This window comes from Bactrocera tryoni, chromosome 1 (assembly GCF_016617805.1).
Source record: "Bactrocera tryoni isolate S06 chromosome 1, CSIRO_BtryS06_freeze2, whole genome shotgun sequence".
Classification (NCBI taxonomy): Eukaryota; Metazoa; Arthropoda; class Insecta; order Diptera; family Tephritidae; genus Bactrocera; species Bactrocera tryoni.
In genome coordinates, this window is record NC_052499.1 from 12,314,729 (window position 1) to 12,337,520 (window position 22,792).

At 36.3% G+C, this 22,792-nt stretch overlaps 1 protein-coding gene across 1 annotated transcript; it reads right to left on the reverse strand.

Annotated features, from left to right (window-relative positions):
• LOC120782275 (probable multidrug resistance-associated protein lethal(2)03659) lies at nucleotides 1-19,710 on the reverse strand. The gene is made up of 11 exons (XM_040114470.1): nucleotides 19,538-19,710; nucleotides 18,207-18,377; nucleotides 14,217-14,302; nucleotides 6,949-7,108; nucleotides 6,404-6,776; nucleotides 5,486-6,255; nucleotides 4,565-5,404; nucleotides 3,990-4,498; nucleotides 3,135-3,913; nucleotides 2,651-3,067; nucleotides 1-1,270 (listed from the first exon to the last, which is right to left on the reverse strand). Exons 2-11 carry the CDS (start codon nucleotides 18,281-18,283, stop codon nucleotides 1,232-1,234), a joined length of 4,050 nt encoding a protein of 1,349 aa, XP_039970404.1. The 5' UTR covers nucleotides 18,284-18,377; nucleotides 19,538-19,710; the 3' UTR covers nucleotides 1-1,231.
• Between the last annotated feature and the right edge of the window lie 3,082 nt (nucleotides 19,711-22,792).

The window sequence follows — 22,792 nt, forward strand, 5'->3', positions numbered from 1 at the left end:
AAATTCTATATGCACAACATACATATATGTATTTTTGTGTGTATTTTTGTTTAATACACACGTTTCTTAAATTCTTAGATGACACAAAATGTTCTACTTTTGCTGTTTTGTTAAAATAAAGCTTCTGTCTACTACTGGTAAAAACATTTAAAACCACAAAGTTTATGCCCTAATATTGTCAACGAGTTTCACAATTGGAACACATACGATATAAGTTTGCTTTGAAGCTGTTTTTTACTTCAAATAACTATGCTGGCGCGTAAGCGTTTACAGTACACAAAACAAAAATCTAATTCATCACAAATCACTACTTCATTAAGTGGAAGAAAAGAATTTATAATGCTCTCTTTACGATAGGCGCATACAAAATGTGTGTGTGAGTAGTATATCTATAAACATACATACGTATACATATGTAAGTTAATTTTTATGTGTACTAATTTTTTTGTGTCAGCCAAGCTAAACAATTTGCTTCAATTAGAAAAAAAGTAAAATTGCTCAATTAAATCCTTTTATAATATACATAATTATGCCACAAAATTAGCTGGTGCGTATGTATGTACATATATATGTGTGTAGTTGTTTATATGCTAATAGTAAAGCTGTCTTACAGCGGTTCGACCTGAGCTCTAAACTCATTATTGCACGCGGCCAACCATAGCGTGTGTAGTTCGCTATTTGTTGTTGTTTCTTTCTTTATTGTCTCAGTTTGCATAGTGTTTTTGTTTTGATTTAATTTCTTTTCAATCGTGATTATCTTTACTAAAGCAATTAGAATTACCATAAATGTACGCTTTTAATTTCTCACTTTTGTTTGTGGATATGTAGAATTTGCAAATTTCAGGTCAATTTTCACATTTCCATGCCACGTATGGCACATAAAATTAGCATTCGTTTAGATATGTAGGTGTATATGTTACATTTTGCCATGTTCAAAGCACACACTTACTATAGCCACGCATACAAGCGCCTTGATTATTTCACTAAACAATAATTTACCATACTAATTTAGTTAATTGTATTAAGTACTGTATAAAAATAAGCCTCGATATGATAATCTACGTGTTTCGCTCCCATTTACACTGCCACTGTTCGGTTCCTGCTATCCGAGAAATTTGTGATGCGTCGCATCGGTGAGAGTTTTTTGTATACGCACATTCGCAGGATGATTTGATATCGGCTCTAGAAACTTAAGCAAATATTCTTTGAATACTTTCGGTACGGAGAAATGTCAAGAATCCTTTTTCGCGCGCAAATTCTCCTCATGCGCCTGTAAAAGAATAGAAATTGTGGCTTTAGTTGAGAGCTTTTACTTACTTTTAGTAAAAAAAATATTTTATATTTCAGAATTAATTGTCATTATAACGCTTTATAATATTACTTGCATTTTTATGAAGAAATTAAAAATTCGATTATGACAAAAAAAAGCAAGAAAATATGAAAACTTCGGTTGCATTGAAGCTATAATACCCTTCACAGATAAAAAAAGTTCCTGATTCGAATTGTATAGTTAAGAGAGCAGCAATAGTATTTGTCTGAACACCCCCAATGAAAGGAAGAAAGTGTTCAGTTTCTTCTTTTCATTGGGGGTGTTTTTTGCGTGGCGGATTCTGAACCTAGCGCACAAACCTGGGGAGGGATGTTTCACCTTCTCACTTTAGCGCGCCTTCAAGCGGATGTTTTTTTGAGGATATAGGTTTCGGTTTCTTCAGCCCAACACTAAAGCTCCGAGACCGAAAGTCGTGAGCTGCATATGTATGTAAAAGAATCGTTTCTGGCCACTTCCAAGAAAATAGCGTTCAGAGAACTTTCCTCACTTGCGTGAATTTCTATACATGGCTATATACTCCTGCGTAATGAGTTTTTGAGAGAAATGTTCTGCAGAAGATTTATGAATGGAACACTCCAGCTCTTAGAGTATTCAAAGCAGTACCCGCCGGGGGAAGCAGAGGAAGAGGAAAACCTCCACTCCGTTGAAAAGACTAGATGGAGAATGACCTGGTTACAGTCGAAATCTCCAATTGGCGCCAAACAGCGAAAAGTAAGAACGACTGGCGTGTTGTTGTAAACTATAACTGCGTAAGCGGTGTCTAGGCCAATAAAGAAGAAGAAGAAGATTCTTCGGAGACTGTATTATTGCTTTAAACCATAATGCTTGCCAAATTTCATGAAGATATCTCGTCAAATGAAAGAGTTTTACATGGAAGCACTTGATTCCGATCGGTCAGTTTGTATAACAGCTATATGCTATAGTAATCCGTTCAGAACAATTTCTTCGGAGACTGTATTATTGCCTTAGACCATAATCCTTGCCAAATTTCGTAGTTCACGTACATATTTACAGACAGACAGATGGACAAAGCTAAATCGACTCAGCTCAGCAAGCTGATCGTTTAGATATGTATATATTTTATAGGGTCTACGATGTTTCCTTTGAGTGTTACAAACATCGCATTAGCAAACTTAATTTACCCTGTTCAGGGTATAACATTCATAGATAAAATATCACTCGCCGATATTTCGAACTTTTCAAAATCGTAAATGTTCTGTTTACTTTTGTTTCGTATATAGCTATTAAATGACTTGAGAGGCTCTGCAATTACTTTCACAATTTTCTTCATAAATGTTTTACCATAGTCATAAACCTTACCTTTTGTGCCACTGTTAGCAGATTGTCGAAAGTGCTGTTACCAGCCTGCTTTACCATGCCGTAGAATATCTTTGTTTTGCTTTCAGTCAGCAATTCAAATGGTGAACCGAACTCCACCGCACGCCCAGCATCCATGACCAACACCTTATCCGAGTCCATGACCGTGTGCAAACGATGCGCAATTGTGAGAACCGTGCAGTGTTTGAATTTACTTCTTATTGTCAATTGTATGAGTGCATCAGTCTGTGGGTCCACATTTGCCGTTGCCTCGTCCAGCACAAGAATTTTATTTTCACGCAGTATAGCACGTGCCAGGCATACCAACTGTCGTTGACCGACACTGAAATTACCACCACCCTCTGAAATTTTACTCTGCAAGCCACTTGGCAACTCCGATACGACACCTTTCAATTTAACCTAAAAATATATAATATGCGATTATAAAAACTCAAGTATGGTATGTACTTCATAAGTTTTGTCATACTTCATCAAGCGCCTCCCACAACTTGGCGTCAGAGTATTCGTCAAATGGATCGAGATTGTAACGCATTGTGCCCGAGAAGAGCACCGGTTCTTGTGGTATTATGGAGATTTTACTACGCAAGTCATGCAAACCCAAATCATTGGTATCTCTGGTGTCAATTATTATCGAACCATCATTGTATGACAAGCGGAACAGCGCATTGATGAGCGATGATTTGCCGGCGCCCGTGCGACCCACAATGCCAACCTTTTCGCAGGATTGTATTTCGAGATTTAGAGATTTCAACACACGTTCCGACTTTGGATCAGGGAAATATCGCAAACTGAGCTTATCAAATTTAATTTTACCATCTTCCGGCCATGTCTTCGGTGGTTTCTTACCAGGTCTACTCTCCAGTTCGCCTTCTGGTTCGATTTGATCGTATTCAAATACACGCTCAACACACGTCATATTGTTCTCCAACTCAGCTGACTGACGCATGCCCCACTGTACCATGCCGGTCAAGCCCATAGCTTGCGTTATGGCCAAGCCCACATCTCCGCTGTTCTTCGGTGAGAATACGAAAAAACTTAGTGCTGTGACAGCTATGTAGACGACACAGAAACAGTCGAGCCAGTAGCCAAAAGCACGAGCTGTGGTCAAAGACATGTAATAACCGGAACTGTGCAAATCCTGATAATTATCAAATTCGGTTATTAAGGTTTTTTGAGCACCGAAGGCGCGTATTGTAGATAGGCCACTCAGTGAGGCGCCCAAGTGGGAGTAAATTGGTGAACGTGCTATATAAAGTGGAAGGAATAAGTAAAATGAATTAAAATATTATATAAAATGCGATATATTTTCTAATCAACTTACTGACTGCTTCCAGACGTTTCACATCCCTTGAGGTGTTCAAATAAAATGCACGTAGAAAATAAAATATTACGCAAAGCACAACTGTGATTAGCAAGTTCCACAAATTCACAACCGTTATTACAACCACAATGCCCGCACAGCCTAAAAAGATTTGTAGAACATCCATCAACACCGATGGTAGAATTTCATCCACCTGGCCCAAATCCTTTGAGAATCTATTCAATATACGGCCTGAGGGATTTGTGTGAAAGAAGTACATGGAGGCGCGTGTGAGACCGCGGAACATGGCATTGTGCAAGGCAATCGAAGAGCGTTTCGCCATTGTGAAGAAAAGCAAACTGCGACTTAGTGAGAAAATAACAGTCGCCAAAATAATGGCCGAGAATATGTAAATGTCAGTGGGATCCGTTTCATTATTTATGCGTACATCGCGACCGTAGAGACGACCGATTATGCGAGCGCCAAAATTTTTGGATTCTGTTTCTGTACTACCCTCATTTTTGTTTACCCTGCAAACAATGAGAAATCACCATTAATGTTTCTCTTATAAAATACAACTTGCAAGTTGAACTCACCAGTAAGATAGGAAGTAGTCACCGCCAGATCCTAGAACCTGCGCAGCCACGCAAAAGAACATAGTTACTGCGAAGAGTAAGTAACCGCCACTTGCGGTGAAGTATCTAGTATACAGTGACCAATCGATTTTACCCTCTTCCCGGTTCTCCTGCACCTGCGTAGGCGCTTCGCCTGCTGCTGACTCAGCTATGGAGCTCATGGACGAAATACTGTTCTGGCGTTGTCGGCTATTCTGACGTGACAGACTCTTCTTTTCAGCGTCGCCAGCAGCACCATCCGCATCGGCACTTAAATCGGGCGCCACCAACAATTTAGCAAAGTCCAGACCACTTCTGCGCATCGACTCATAAGTACCCACAGCACTCAGTTTACCCTTATCCATTATAACAATAATATCGGCCTGTTCCAGAAATTGCAGCTGATGTGTAACCAATATTACTATGTCTTCCCGCAGGAAACCGCGCATACATTGATCGAAAAGATGTCGACCGACATGCGTGTCCACCGCGCTTAATGGATCATCTAACAGATAAACGTCGGCTTTACGGTAGACTGCGCGCGCTAAGCTGATACGCGCCTTTTGACCGCCTGAAAGCGATGTGCCGCGTTCACCCACTATAGTTTTGTCGCCAAAAGGTAGCAGCTCGAAATCGCGTTCCAGCGCGCACTTCTTTATTACCGTGCGATAACGGTTCTTGTCCATTGGTAAACCAAAAAGTATATTCTGACGGACGGTACCGGTGAATAACCAAGGTTCCTGAGAGGCGTACGAAAAGGTGCCTTGTACGTTGATGGAACCTGATTCGGCGGGTAGTTCGCCAAGTATGGCTTGTATTAAACTGAAAATGAGAAAATATAAATAAGAAAAAATTCCAAATGCGGTTGCGCCAGAAAGCCTGCAAACATTAACGCGCACTCACCTTGATTTGCCAGAGCCCACTGGCCCAATAACAGCCACCAGCGTACGTGGTTTCACCTTCAGTTCGATATTGTTCAATGTGTATTCCGACATAGAGCGATCCCATTTCGCCTTCAATTTATGTATCTCAATGCCCGGTATAACTTGCTTCTCCTCTGGATTAGTTTGTAATGGCTTTAGACCATTATTTAGTGTTAGCGTTTTTTCATTCTCTTCGATGATATACGTTTGCTTTATTGTTTTGTGTTCATGTTCGTTATCATCAGAGCGATCCTTCACTTTAGTCTCATCATACAGCAAATACTTTTCGATACGTTTTAGTGAAACCAATGTCTCGGCGAATTGCGAAATGGCCAAGGGGAAGTAGACAGTCATTGTGTTGCGCAATATATTATAGTAGGCCGTGACGACGAAAGCCTTCTCCGCGGTCAAGAGCTGACCGAGCAGAACATAACCCACCAAACTGGCAAAGACGGACACACGCGTCATGAACATGATGAACGACTGCAAAATACCACGTATGTAGTTGACGTTACGTATGGATTTCATTTCTTTGCGACGCGCATATTGCACCATCTTGCCGAAGGGCTTCTCCCACGCATACATCTTGATCACCTGTATGCCCGATATGATTTCGTTCATCATACGTACACGCTCATCGGTACACAGAGCTGTACGCAGCCGCAACACTGATGTCCTCTTGCCGAGATACGCTTGCAGCGGCAGGAAGAGCAACATAAAAGCAACGCCAAACAGCGAGGAGACGCCAATCTAAAATTGTATAAAAATAAGAACACATAAAAATTGACATGAGTCCAAGGACATGTGCAGTGTTATTGGCACGTCACCGTCAATTCACTTTTCACTTTTGATAGCGACATTCGGCCGCTTCATAAATCCGCTACTTTATCATACCCACCTCTCGGTACATAAGCAATGTTATTACTATTATCTCCACCGGTCCCAGCCATAAATAATGCATCTGTATGAGTGACGTATCCAGACGGCCCACATCGTTTGATAACAAATTCACTACCTGGCCGGTTGTGGTGCTGCCAAGCGCCGTCTTGCTCAAGCGCAGCGCCTTTCGATAAATCACGCTGCACAAGGCAACGCGCACCTTCATGCCCGTATGCAGCACGGCCATCATGTACGGATGCATGAACAGCACATTCAGCGCGCTGCACATTATCACACCCAGGGTGTACAGAACGCCTGTGTTGAGGCTCTCGTCGTTAGCCGGATTGGCATAGTAATTAACAAGGCCACCAAGAAACAGTGGCTGCGTAACACTGAAGAAATATAGAATTACATACATATATAAATAGTTAATTGGTTCAAGTTTAGCTTGTACTGACGGATGTACTATAGTCTGTGCATATAGGTATCATCCATATGAGGACAGTGCTTATTTATCAATGGTTAACTAATAATCAGCTGACTTGTACAGGAAATGTTACTCACCGCAAGCCGATTTCTAGCAGGAATAATATTAAGCCCAGCAATGCGTAGCGCGCACCGAAAACGCGCAGCACCGCGTTCAGCAGTTTGGGTTCCTGGTGCTTTTGTCGTTTCTTATCGATCTCCGCTTCCCAAGCTACGCCCATCTTGTTTCCCAACGTAGCTGAAAACAAGGAGAGGCTTACAGACAAACATACCATACATACATATGTGCATACAAGCGTTTAATGATTGATGCAGTTTTATATGTTGCACCGATTACATTTCATATTTATACGATACAACACAGTTAAGACGCGATCATTGCGTTGATTATTCATTGTTGTTTTATTATGTGCAACGCACCATAGAATATATTAATTTCATTTTCGAATTAATGCATTTCACCTAGCGGTAGCTGATTTTATGTGCAGGCAAGCATTGATATCAGCAGGGCTGGTGGATAAGTCGGCAACTTTTTGATTAAAAAAGAACTTGTTGATTGCCACAAAATATTATTTAAAGCGGAGCGGGAGCTCCAACCAAAATTGAAATTCGTTCCATTGTTTCAAGTTTAGAAAAGTAATTTTTTTGGTAATGTCTAGTAGACCCCCCATTTAATATACTACTGTGATCAAATTGAAAGGTGAATTTTGTCCATTTCATCTCCTGCAAAGTAATCCCCTCCTGCTGCAAATACATTTATGCCAACGAATTTTCCAGTCATCATAGCACTTGGAATAATCCTCCGTCGTGATGGCCAGCAGAGCCTTCTCGATTCAGCTTTTATATCCTCAATTGCGTCAAAACGGTGTCCTCGGAGTGGCCATGTGAGTTTTCTGAATGGCCAGAAGTTACACGAAGGTAAATCAAGCGAATGCGGTGGTTGCGGCACGATATTAGTTGAAAATGTGGCGAAATGATCACGAATAAACAATGCAGATCGTTAAAGACATGCCTCGTTTTAGACGACCTTCGACCTAATCAACTGATGAAAATATTAAAAAAGTAAAGGATATGGTGCATGAAAATCGTCTGACAAGTGTTGGACAGATGACAAGTGAGCTTGACAACTCTCGCGAGTCCATTCGAATAATTTTGGTGGATATTTTGGGTATGAAACGCGTTCTTGCTCGACTCGTCCCGATAAAGCTGAATTTTTTTCAAAAAGAGTACCGTAAACCGGTCTCTTTGGACATGTTTGATCGTGCGAATTCCGACATTCATGGAGAGCATTATAACTTCCGATGAGACATGAGCTTATGAGTTTGACAAGCAAACAAGTCAAAAATCATTGCAATGGAAGGGAAAAACGGGCCGAAACCAAAAAAAAAAAACTCATTGCAAAGGAGGGGCTGAAACCAAAAAAAAAACTCACCAAAGCCGGTCAAAAGTCAAGGTGATATTGTTTATTTCAATATTCGTGGTTTGATGCGTCATGAATTTGTTCCGGAGAAACAGACGGTCAATAAGGAGTTCTATTTGGCCGTACTGAGGCGTTTGCGTGAGAACATCTGTCGAAAACGGCCGGAATTGTGGATGAACAATTCTTGGATTTTACACGATGATAATGCACCATGCATTGAGCCACGTTTGTGATCGAATTTAAAACCAAAAAATGCAATGAATAACATCGATCAATCACTGTATTCAGCAGATTTGGCTCCGTGTGAATTTTTCTTGTTCCTCAAGCTGAAATTGCCGCTCAACACGTTTTCAGTCGATGGAAGAGATAAAAGAAATTTTACTGAAAGTCATCCCAAAAAGTGCTTAAGAAAAGTGTTTCGAAGACTGGAAAACTCGTTGGCATAAGTGTACTACATCTGGTGGGGTTTACTTTGAGAGCGGCAAAATAAATATTGATGAAAAATTAAATATTTTGCGTTTTATGTACAATTTCCGGGTACTTTTTTGTCACAATGTATATATGTATATTTATTTTTCGAAACTACGTAAAAGTTATAAACGCAAGATCTATTAGAGCGGTGTATATACATACATATGTATATTTTGTCTGCGATGGATGATAAATAGGTTACGTGGATATACATACATCTACATTTATGTAGATAAGATTTTGAATTCTACTTGGACTCCTATTTAATAAACATTTACTACTCGTAATTAATTTTACTAGTTTCAACAGTTCCATTTGGGCATTAACATTTCCTGGAGCTAAAGATTCTGTGTGAAACCAAGTGAATAAACACATTTGTTATGACTGAAGCACTGAAGATTATGATATAATATTAGCCTTAAATATTTTATAAACAAACGATATATACCATATATATATCCACATATATGTATATGTTATGTTATAAAAGTAATAAACGCAAGTGCTATGTTGAGTTGCTAATATGCGATGGATGACAAAAGGCTACTAAAGTGGTTATGTGTGAGTACATACTAGATAAGATATTTTATTATCATTGAATCTTGCCACATGTTTGAACTTGTGAAAGTTTTTTCTGTAAATAAATGATTGCGTTTTAAGTGTCAGTCAAATGCAAAAACTTTTTTTATACAGGTCTTCGATAAAGCAACTGTCGGGATTATCAGTATTAAAAAGCCAAATGAACTAGAAGTGAGGGTGGAGATCTAAACATATTGACATATTGTCTGATCAAAACCGATTATTTGCAGTATCAGATATGGATAATTTATAAGTACAAAAGAGGCTCTTTGAGTTGATATTTAACATTCTTGAATGTACATTTAGTGAGCTCAAGGCTAGTGTCGTCGCCTAGCTATCAGAAAAGGCAGTCACTTCTCTGAAGAAGGCTGCACTCAAGCACAATAGATTGACCGCTACCTTAATGGCAGCAACCTCGGTTTCAAAAACGCTGAAGTACATATGACACTGAATCATATTTCCTGATAATACACGCCTTCAGCAACCTTCAGCGCATTATTGCTCCTCTGCTCAACGGCTTCTACCCACCGACTAACTAATTTTGAATTCTGAATTTTGACTTCTAAAATTCGGGATCTAATCGATATGTCGCTTGCAAAACCGAAAAAATGATGAATGAATGAATAGTGATATACTACAACTATAACAAATACAAATTATAAGAAGATTTTCCAAATATTCAGTTAAACCAAAGTTCGAGCCAAATTATGTTCACCAATAAGACACATTTTGCGCAAGACTTAGACTTTGTCCTGTAGGCATATGTAAAGTCTGAAGTCTATGCGGACAATCCCGCTTTTATTTAGGCCTTGGAGCAAAACATTACGCGTGTCATTCGTCAGATACTAGACAAAATGCTCGAACGAGTCATCGAAAATTGGATTCAACGGATGGACTATCTGAGACGTAGCCGCACCCAACATTTGAAAGCGATCTTCAAAAAATAAATGCCAAAGAATGTTTTTTCGAATGATAATAAACACTCCCCATTAAATTTGAAGTTTCTGTGTTTTTTCTTTAATAAAGTAGCGAACCTCGAAATTGATCACACTTTATTTAAGGGGCTATACCAGTGTGACACTTTCAAAAATTTTTTTTTGCTTTTTCGATAGTTTATATATTCAAAAATATCCTGTGAAATCGGCATGGTCGTATCTTGAATAGTTTTTGAATGGCAGCATTCTAAACAGCGACCGCTCAGACGTGCAAACATAAGTACATACATATGTATATAAGTGAAACTTTAAACGCGTTTTTCTCGAAACGACATTTTTCAAAATTGCTGACATCATAACGCAACGGGAAATTGACCGATCGACTTCAAATTAAAGCTGGGTATAGTTGAATACATTTGCTATACAATGGACTACGATCATTTTTTTGATTGGTTGATTGTCAATTTGGCATTAAAAAAATTACAATTTTTTTTCGTAAAAAAAAAACGATTTTTTTTTTAGTAAAAATACGATTTTTTTTTTCTAAATTACGCCATTTTCTTAATTTTTGATATTTTTCAAAGATCGTAGTTCATTGTATAGAAAATATGTATATTTAAGTTTAATAAACATTTTGAATTTTTTTGGTATCAGCTACTCAATCGACCGGAATCATGCCAGCAGTTGAGGCACTTTTTTTTCGGCACTTCCGCAGACAGCACATACATATGTATGTAACTCCGTTATTTTTCAAAATTTTTGTAAAAAAAAATTTTAATATAGTTAAAACTATACTTTATTACGTCCATAGAACGTCGAAACATTCAATCTAATACTTTCTTTAAAAAAATTTCACGAAAATCGCCTAATTTTTCATGCGTCACACTGGTATAGCCGCTTAAGCATATATTTCATTAAACCTTATATCAAGCGCGGAATGGTATGCAGGCAAAACAAAGGGAATAACATACAAATACAACCGCATGCCTGGGTATATATGAGCGCTTATGTTAGTTTAATTGACAGCTTGCCTTTAACGCTGCAAGCAACTAGTGTCCACCATAGCATGTATGTTTAACTATTCATAAATGGAAACTAGCCAATGTGCTTAATGCAGAATTAAATACATATGTATATGTGTGTGTTCAAATTGGGCAAATCCTAATCGATAATTCGAATGCAAAGAAAGTTGTAATTCTAAACCAATACCAAACATATGCTGATGAACATGTTGCCATATGTACTTAAGTACTCGCCTGTATCTACTATAATTTGCTTACTAAATTAGGGCCGCGTCAATTTACAAGCACACAATCGGTTATAAAGTATACTTGTATATACATACATATTTATACACAGAGTGCCGGTATAAAGCTTTAGCGACAATATTTGCGAGTGCGCATTTGCCGTAGCGGCATTGAAATTTCTCCCGTCCACTAACGATTGAAGTGCTAAGTTGTTGTGAACACGCGTGTGAGTCAAGTAAGTGTTGATGTTTACTATTTGACTTATTAATGTGTATGGTGCGCTACAAATAATCAGCACATAAACATTTGGGCACATATGCGCCTATCTATGAACCTACATACATACATACTTATAAGTACGCACGAACATTTGGCACGGCGGATTTTGAGTAACAATGAGCGTCAGCGCTGCACTAACAAAGTCTTGGCGCTTGGCGGGCAAACTTCAAAGTTGAGAGAAAATTTGTAAAAGTTTAAAGCGCGTTTTTTGCTTGCGAACGCTTGAGCAAAGATAATAAAGTGCCTGGTTATGTTTTTTACCAATAAGTAAATCATAAAGCAAACAATTAAAGTATCTTACGTGAGAAATAATGGATACTAATTGACACTGATGCTCCAATGACTTTTGGGGGATTTTGGAAGAATATTTGTTTGTAAAAATCGTGATTCTGAGTTGTTATGGCTTCAATAATTATATGTTAATACTTTCGAAACCGAAATTATGTTTATTATGCTATCGAATGACAGGGTAGAAAACTGAAGACAACCACAAATTTCTCTGCTGTTAAGAGGTTAGGATATACAGTAAGCATTTTCAAAAAAACGATTTTTTTTTAGAAACCATCACTTTGTCAAAATATTCCATTTTGCTAATTCCTTCAATTAATTACTAGTTTACTTTAACGAATTTTGTTTGGTTTTTTAATTTCAGAGTATTCAGTTCAGAGATATAGTGGTGACCACAATACGTCTTTTTTGAGAGGAGCTTCCGGAGATCAGCTGTAGTTTTTTTCCAAATAAATATTTTTACTATCACTAAATCTAATAAAAATACAGTTAAAAGATATCATAAAATGTGTACAAATTTTTTCGGCTTTCTAACTGTATATAACCGCTTAAGGAGCCAAATTAGTCGAAGAAGGTACTGGTACGAGCTTCAACCTCTTTTGGTACGAATCTGTCGGTGACTTATTTTATATCAACTAAATTTAATGCGAGTATGTATGTTCATGGGCCCAAAAAGAAAATACCAAAACTGGTAAAATTTTGAGCTACCGATAAGAATTGGAAATATACTATGATAAATAAAAAACGTTCAACGAGTCACTATCCAACAACCCTCGTACATTTAAGTGCATGAAATGCTTACATTTCAATTGTAGATCACATGAATACTACCAGAGCAAAGCGGCTGTATGCTTTGCCATTAAATACCACTTTGGAAAAAAATAAAAACTCAAAGCTAATATTCCATTATAAAGAAGCAATTAATACTTTGTCCATTAAATGGTAAAGGCAAAACGTTTCGGTTAACAAAACACGAGCTTACTTTGATGAATTTGTACATATGTGTTATGTTTCGAAGTATGTTTGTATGTATTTATAGAAACACCAAAGCATTTGTCATAGCAGTAGGTATCAGTTGCATTATTTACATATATTTACTCAGCTGATTTTCGGTGGTACCTACTTGAAGACAAATTTCAAGTGTTTGGCATAATATCATATTTTGACTCCTCAATGTGCCGGTAATAAATTACATTGCCGGCATTATTTCTCAGGAATCTGACATATATATTTACATACGTATTAAATACATATTTATTTATGTACACTTAATAATATATATTTTTATTCAAAACATGTCGAATGGCATATTTGCATGAGTGGGGTTCCTTATTTACATACAAAAGGCTTACAATACCATACAAACATGCCCATTAGGAAAATAAACCGCCTAGTAATCTCTCAACCAAAAAGTGGTCAATAACTGACATTTTCATTTCAAAGTCACTTTTTGGCGGTTTCAAGGGCAACAAGACAGGCTGATACAACCGTTCTTTCAAATTGATTTCGAGTTCATGTATGTGCTCGTATAGGATTTTTCAATAGGGCACTAAAAAAGTAGACCGATAGGGACAGCAAACGACGTCATATTTTTCCCCGCTCTTTTGACATTTCTCTTCAGTAAGTTTTGCCATTTCATCATGGAAAGATTACTACTGAAATTTTGGAGTCAGTGGTTTACGATTTTACGATAAGTTATGACGAGTTGTGAGCCCTCTAAATAATATACTATACACTTTTATTATTATATAAAACTTGAATAATGCACCAAGCAAAAAATACACCGGTTTACTTAGCGTTTGCCTTACTCATTACAAGAATTGCTCTATTTCCTCCTGGGTATTTGTAATGGTTCGAAAATACGTAATTCTCTATTTGTGTACAAAAAATGCACTAAAATAAAAATCAGTTAAATAATACGATAACCTCCCATACGAAGTTTAGCCGACAGTTTCTTTTATACATACAAATATAGGAGTTTATTTATGGCTTTATGGCTACTTCATGACTTTATTAATATCCCACATTTCATAGTACTGTTTAATTTAATTATTCACATTGCACTTGAGATAGTTTAATAAAGCAATAAGTACATACAATACAAATATACCGTTTATGATGATTTACCTGATCTGTGACTGTTTAAAGCTCTGAAAAGATCACGTTCATCCAAAGTCTTTTTGCGGCCCTTGAAGAAGACAGGCATCGTAAAGCTACAATGAAATACATTAAACATTTATTAATGTAAATTTATTTATCATAAATTATCTTGGTTTGTCTACTTATAATAATGACGGTAATAGTCGTGAAGTGCTGCAGAGTAGTAATGATAAGATAAATTAATTATAGCTGCAATTAAAGCTTGAGTGAATTTGCTCTTTCGTTAGTTCATCTGTTATCTGAGAAAGTTGATGGGTTTTATCTCTCAAAAATGTCGACTTTAGTAATAAATTTTCCGAATAAACGAAAAAGATTCGTATTTTCCAAACACACTACAATAACTGTCAACATCGACCCACATTCTAGAAAGAACTTCAACGGGACAAGATCACAAGATAAACCCTACTTCATTCATTTCAATATAAAGACAAGAGTAAATACAAGTGATCGGTTATTATAAAATACATGCTAACGATCAGCACGACTATAGCTTATATACCCGAATATTCGTTCAATTAATTGATTCTTAATTTAGAAGTAAAAGAAATAAGCGCATTTTTCCGATGAAATCAAAATTTGGTATTCATAAGTGCTCTCTATCGCCTCTAACTAACTCATAAGACTTGTCTAGGTAACCTTGTTACAAGCATTTTCGAATTTTCCAAGACTTATTCTGACTGATCGGTGGATTTGCCGTTCGTTTATTTTTTAATTTCATATCACTGAAAATTTTTAGTTGATTAGTACATGGCGGATTTAGTTAGCCCGTATTCAACGGTTCAGACACTAAAGCGGCTCCAGTTCTTATCAGGATGGAGTCGTTATCCCACTTGGAATGCCGAGTAGGATAGTATGTACTAGGACGAAACTAGTGAAAATTATCTTCTAAATGCTTAACATTTTTTAAGGTTAGTTGGTCTAAAATCCGACGTTTTTTTAACTTTAAGTCGACAAAAATACACCATCATCCCGCTTATCTCACTTAGTCTTTTGATAAAGAACCAACTAGGCACTAATCAAAAGGTCTGTTAATTAAATCTAAACACTGGAAATGACCCATCAGGCATGCGATAAATTATCATATACCGCGTAAGAGTTGAAAAACAATTACTTCGAGAGAAGTTCCTACACTAAATACATCCCTTTTATGTATATTTGAATCGTGGACAGGGTATATTAAGTTTTCCACGATGTTTGTAACACCGAAAAGGAAAAGTCGGAGATCTTACAAAGTATATACATATTTAAATAATCAGCATTATAAGCTGTGTCGATTTATCCATGTGCATCTGTATGTACATATCCGATATTTTTAAAATATCGTTCTGAAAATTTGCACACGTCCTTTTCTCCCCAAGGAACTGCTCATTTATCGGAACCGTCGATATCGGACCACTATAGCATATAGCTGGAACACAAAATGAACGATCGGAATCAATCGCGATTTTCACGAAATTCGGCAAGGATTATTGTCTAAGGCAATCATGGAATCTCCGAAGAAATTGTTCAGATCGGACATATAAAGCATATAGTTATCAAACAAGCTGAACGATCGAAATCAAATTCTTGTACGGCGTCTTTTGCGTACGTGTAAGGTATAAAATATGTACTAATTAAGGCGATGACTTAGCAAAACCGTCTAATTACGCACTGCTAAGATTATGCGATTATGTAGATGTACCTATACCTGTGTACAGGTGTGCTGTAAAAGCAAATAAGTCATAAATCCTCTAAAAAAATGTGTTAACAAAAATAATGATTAGCAATGATATGCAATTCACAAGGATGTCGAATGTTTTATCAGCTCCCCGTTTTTCAAATCTGTACATTTTCGCCGTTTTATAATGTTGTTGTCAAAAAATACGTGTGAATATTATCGCCAGATAATGGCTTTGATAAGCACTGAACTTAAAGGCTTTACCATATGTTCACAAACGTTTACGTAAGTAAGTAAGTGTGCATGCAATCGATAACGGTTTCCCACTCAGAAAATTTACCCACGTTCAAAGTCCATAGTACTTAATTAATAAATGGAAGATTTTTATTTTATAGATATTATTTAATAAATTTAACATTTCTTTAATTGTTGTTTGCCAATTTTGAATATAATATTTATTTTTGGAACGATTATGTAATACAAAAATTTCCCATATTTATAATTAATTGTTTATCCTTTATTGTTAAGCCGATTAACAGTGGTAATTGTATATCTTCTAGCGACTGTCCCAAGAAAGGCGAAACTCCTGACATGAATTTGTTAAGAAAAAATTATCAGTGATAATTCTTTGATGGCTTCAGAGCCAACCTACACTGACCTTCGAGATTCTCATAGGGTGATTTGTGTTATATTCGGATTTCCCATAAGAAATGTGATTGATATAGCTATCATTCCAATCAGGAGAAGAACTTCATTCAACTTATTAGTATGTAATTTAGAAATAATTAATTTTTACATAACTAAGTATGTAATTATGTATGTAACTATTTACATTTGTAGCTAAAGTAGGCAAGAGAAGTCACGTAGCTAACTAGCTACATATACTGGGGTTTCCAATAGGGATGAAATGATTTTAAGTGCCGTTGTCGCAATTTTTAGTATATCATGAACTGTAATTTACTTTCATTGTAATTAGTAATTTTTACAATTTCATCGTGGAAAGATGTATGCAAGAACGACGTTTACAACTTACACAATTTTATTATCAAAACAATCATTCTCCAATTGCAACTTTTCGTGCGGTTTTACCATTTCGACCATTTCGACCATTTCGACCTGTGCTTACTATTCGTCGAATTGTTGAAAATTTCGAGCGTACATTTTCCTTACATAATGTTCAAGTGCCAATAAGACAAAGAACCGCTCGACGTAATGAAAATATTGCTGCCGTTCAAGCTAGTGCTGCTGAAGACCGAAATTTGTCGATTCCGAGACCAAGCTCTAAAGAATTGCAATTGTCTCAAACTACAACCTGGCAGATTTGTAGTAAAGATTTAGGCTTGCATCCGTATAAAATTGTTCTCACTCAAGAACTGAAGCCATTGAACCACCGGATATGTCGTAAATTTGCTGTTTTTTGCCTTGGAACAACTTGAAAACGATAAGGATTTTTTTAAGAAAATCATATTTCCGATGACGCTCAGTTTCATCTAAGTGGTGCGGTAAATTAACAAAATTGTTGATTCTGGTGCGAAGAAAATTCACAAATTATTCATGAACAACCATCTCATTCACCTAAATTGATAGTTTGGTGTGTTTTCTGGTCCGGTGGAATCATCGGTCCGCTCTTCTTTCGAAATGAATATATGTATGTAAGTATAAATGAGTATAGATCGATGATAACCAACTTTTTATGGCCGCAATTGGAAGAAGTTGATCTTGACAACATCTTTTTCCATCAAGACGGGGCTTCGTGCCACACAGCACGTGCAACAACCAAACTATTGCGAGAAAAGTTTGCAGATTCGATTATTTCAAGAAATTGTGATCTCCAAGAAGTCGTGATTTAACACCATTCGACTACTTCTTGTGAGGTTATTTGAAGTCATTGGTTTTTAGCAATAAACCAGGCTCTCTTCAAGCTTTAGAAGTCAATATTGAACGTGCTATTCATAACAAGACTTGATTTAGTGGAAAAAGTACTCGAAAAATTGGTTCATCGACTTCGTTCCTGCAAAAGAAATCGTGGAGGCCATTTGAATGATGTTATATTCAGAACTTAATTGTATCGATTCTACTTCATTTGTTTTTTTTATTAACACATTTGAATTTCCTTAACAATAAGCCTGTTTTTTTTTTTTTTGAAAAGGAAATCATATCACTCTTATTGGCAAACCCTTTACCATATACCATATTCTAAAATTGAATAATTCACATTTATCGTTTTGTATAATAAATATGTATGTACATATCTATGTAAGTAAGTACGTGCAATGTTCATGCTATAATTCAACACTTACCAGAACATGAGCACTGAGAGTGGATTGGCACGTTCGCGCGGATTCTGCGGCAACTCATCCGCCTTAAACGACTGCATGGCGTCTTAGTTGTTTGTCTTCGAGTGTTGTCAAATTGGCAGTGATTGCTTGACACTTGGATGTTTTATTAAATTCACAACACTTCAACCTTAACTGCAAATTGAGAGTGAAGATAAAAAAATGTATTCCAAATGTGATAAGTAAGCTTATTCACTCTTATATTTATTTGCATGTGAGAAATGTATGCGTGACCACTGGCATTACAGCCAAAACTACTAATAAAATATTGCTTTAAAATGCACAAACACCAATTTTAGTTTTGAACACACTTTTTCGTCACACTTATAAGGTTTGTTTAAAAAAAAATACATTTTATGAAAAAAATGTTTTAATTTTTCTTTTATAAAATTTATGAAAAAAATGTTTTATTTTTTTTTTATAAAATTTATGAAACAATTTTTTTTTTTTAATAAAATTTATGAAAAAATTTATTTTATTAAACAATTCTTTTTATAAAAAAAACAATTTTATAAAAAGAATAATTTTTATTAAACAATTATTTTTATAAAAAAACAATTTTTATAAAAAAAAACAATTTTTATAAAAAACAATTTTTATAAAAACAATAATTTTTATTAAACAATTCTTTTTATAAAAAAATAATTTTTATAAAAAAATAATATTTATAAAAAAAAAACACTTTTTATGAAAAAATTTTATTTTTCTAAAAAAAATACGTTTCCCCTTTAATATCAAATACAAATTAAACATATTTTTTTGAGAACTTCTTTAGTGCAGCACTTATTTTGTCATAATTTGAAAAAAAATTTGTATTGTCAGCACACCAGATCACGTCTAACTTGTCTCTAGATATATGTAGCAAAGATATTTCTTAGAATGCGTAGAATTACAAGTCACTTTTTCGTTTAAAAAAATCTCGTTTGCAAGGTAGTATGAAACCAGATTAGCACATTACATATGTACAAATTAGATTTTTATTAAAAATGCAGCACTGACTGCAAATAAAAACATTGTTAACAATATATTATACAACTTTCTTTCGCTGTTTTCGCACTTTCTTATGCAACTTTTACGTGTCTTTTAGATTCCAGGTACTTTTTTGTCATTTATCTTAGTTTTTATTGTTTCAGAGCCTTGTAAGTGCGTGTACTCAATCAAAATGTATTTGGAACACGCTGCGTTGACTGAATAATTTACTTTTTTCATTGAGATTTTGTAAAAGAGTGAAGTTAAAAAACACAACAACAAGATAATTTTATTCTTTCACCAGCACATAATGCTTTTTGTCTTACAATGTGCATATAAAACAGCGTCCACCGAAAATTCACTGCGTTTTAATTCATTCAAGCAAGTATTTTTATTAACACCTTGATGCCGAAAATAAAATATACGCTTTACTACCAATGCGCGTGCTGCCACTATTTAGAACCTCCTGCCAATAGTAAGAGCGCTCCGCACATTCTAACCGTTCGCGCAAGACTCTTACTGAAGAGTAGACGCGCCGCACTTTTATACCGGCCGGTGCGCGCTCTTATCACAAGTGCAAGATCATTGATTCGTTGAATTTCGGAGCATTCACTCACAGCCGAGTCTCTTGGTTGCGTTTATGTTTTGTTTACGAGAGGATTGCTGAAAAGCTTTTATTTTATTTTTTAGAATGACTCGATGTTTTTTTGCTAATATCAATAGTCATATTAGTATCTCAATATGCATGCTTAGTCAGCACTTTTATGGTGCTTGACGGAGTTATTATGTAAGCGATTGCGCTAATACGCTTGTTACAACGTCAGTGCCACGCGCATGACAACTCTCTTAATTCTGGCTTTTAACGTTTTCTCTGCGAAAATTCACAGCTTTAAGAATGACAATTACAAAATTTTTGAGTTAAAGGTGTAAGCACGGTGCCGTTTTGTTCCGTTTGGAGCAAATTTGGTAATTTATTTTTTCTCTTATCCAATAAATGTACAGAAGTTTTTCATTATCGCTACAATCATATTCAGTGGCAGCGGTGCTAAATATTCCCACGACTGTTCTCCAATTTATCGAATCTCAAGTTCGCATGTTGAGGCTGTGTAAAGGAGACTTTCAGAACTATTCCAATATGGAATTTTCTAGGGAAAGAATGGGTTTCATAAAGAATGGGATTCGGCAAGCACACTTCGCTTTGTTATATGCTAGGCAGGGTAAAAGAATCGAATTTTCGCCTGGTACCTGCAAGAAAATCTCTCCAAGTATGAAAATTTATGAAACGAGATATTTTTCAAGTAGTTGGAAGCGAAATATGAATTTTACTTTTAATAAGAAAAAATAGAAAACGCTGCAAGGCGGAAGACCTTCTAGTTACAATTAATAACGCATAAAATATTCGGTGTTTAGACTCACTCGTTAATGAATGATCCAAGTAGAGGTACTTTTTCCAATAGCCTTTTTTTTTTATCATGCATGAGTCGTGTCAAGCTGTCATGTTATTTTTGTTCAGTATTTTTTGGCATTTCATCATGGAAAGACTTATGCCTGAACAACATCTACAAATGACAACTACAACTTTATTACGAAAACTCAACTTATGGTCAACATAATTGGCTTACTGAGCGTACTGTTCGCATAACCATCACCCATATTGAGACCCAGCATTCACCATTGGATAATATTCGACCGAATAGACCACGTCCAGCACGCAGTGAAGAAAATATACATAGTAACCGTAGCTGAGAGTGTACACGAAGACTGTGGAGAGTCGATTCGGCGCCGTTCGCAGCAACTCGGACTGACGTATGAAACGACTGGGCGCATTTTACGTCGAGACCTTAAGTAGAAAGTGTACAGAATACAGCTTGTTCCAGAGTTGAGGCGGCTCGAGCTTCCCAAACGACATCGCTTCGCTCTATGGACTTTTGAAAAGTTCCAACGTTTTCGAGCCAAACTTTGTTTAGCTCAATCGGTATGTAAATAAGCAAAATTGCCGCATTTGAAACAAAGAGCATACTAAATATATTCAAGAGCTGTCATTTCATCAAGAAAAGAAACGGTTTCTTCAAAAATGATGCCGGTGAAAACGTCACCGTCTATGGCGACTGCTATCGCGCCATGATAACCGACTATTTGATTACTGAAATAGAAGCTAGTGATCTCAGTGACATTTGGTATTAACAAGACAGATCGTTGTAAGCGTCTTGTCATCAGTAATGATTCGTTGGATGAATGTTGGGCATCTCTTTTGCGACTTCTACTCGATGTAATATTTGCAAAGATTGAGGTATTTTAGTATAATAAACAAAGCATTAACTAGAGCGTATTCAGTTGATTCATTCTATAAGAAATGTTGAGATCCTCTGCTATCTCACCGATTTCAACAACATAACGAATTTCAAGCACTGTTTCTGTAACAATATCGCCATCACGGCCTGCAATGAATGTTTTGTGGCACTAAAATACTTGTGTATCGATTCGGTTTGACAATCCGTGTCATTTTTATACTCTCGCAACAATGTTGCTAACGAGAGTATTATAGTTTTGTTCACATAACGGTTGTTTGTAAGTCCTAAAACTAAAAGAGTCAGATATAGGGTTATATATACCAAAGTGATCAGGGCGACGAGTAGAGTCGAAATCCGGATGTCGTTCGTCTGTCCGTCCGTCCGTCCGTGCAAGCTGTAACTTGAGTAAAAATTGAGATATCATGATGAAACTTGGTACACGTATTCCTTGGCTCCATAAGAAGGTTAAGTTCGAAGATGGGCAAAATCGGCCCACTGCCACGCCCACAAAATGGCGGAAACCGAAGAAAACCTATAAAGTGTCATAACTAAGCCATAAATAAAGATATTAAAGTGAAATTTGACACAAAGGATCGCATTAGGGAGGGGCATATTTGGACGCAATTGTTTTGGAAAAGTGGGCGTGGCCCTGCCCCTACTAAGTTTTTTGTACATATCTCGGAAACTACTATAGCTATGTCAACCAAAGTTCTACAGAGTCGTTTTCTTCAGGTATTTCCATATACAGTTCAAAAATGGAAGAAATCGGATAATAACCACGCCCACCTCCCATACAAAGGTTATGTTGAAAATCACTAAAAGTGCCTTAACCGACTAACAATACACGTCACAAATATTAAATTTTACAGAAGAAATGGCAGAAGAAATGGCAGAAGAAAGCTGCACTCAGGTTTTTTTTTTTTAAATTAAAAATAGGCGTGGCGTCGCCCACTTATGGACCAAAAACCTTATCTCGGGAACTACTCGATCGATTTCAATGAAATTCGGTATATAATATTTTGTTAACACCCTGATGCCATGTACGAAATATGGGTGAAATCGGTTCACAACCACGCCTTCTTCCAATATAACGCTATTTTGAATTCCATCTGATGCCTTCTCTGTATAATACGAGTATAAACATTAGGAACCAATGGTGATAGCGGAATAAAACTTTACAAAAATACGGTATTTGAAAAATATGTAAATGACGTATTATGAAATCTCGATTATCACTTTACCATGCGAGAGTATAAAATGTTCGGTGACACCCGAACTTAGCCCTTCCTT

Excerpts from the sequence above, each read along its gene's own strand:
- LOC120782275 (XM_040114470.1), bottom strand. The coding sequence starts at position 18,283 with ATGCAGTCGTTTAAGGCGGATGAGTTGCCGCAGAATCCGCGCGAACGT. Across the intron at positions 6,256-6,403 it reads CATTGCTTATGTACCGAGAG|ATTGGCGTCTCCTCGCTGTT; the intron begins GTGGGTATGATA and ends ATACAATTTTAG. Across the intron at positions 5,405-5,485 it reads GTGGGCTCTGGCAAATCAAG|TTTAATACAAGCCATACTTG; the intron begins GTGAGTGCGCGT and ends TCTCATTTTCAG.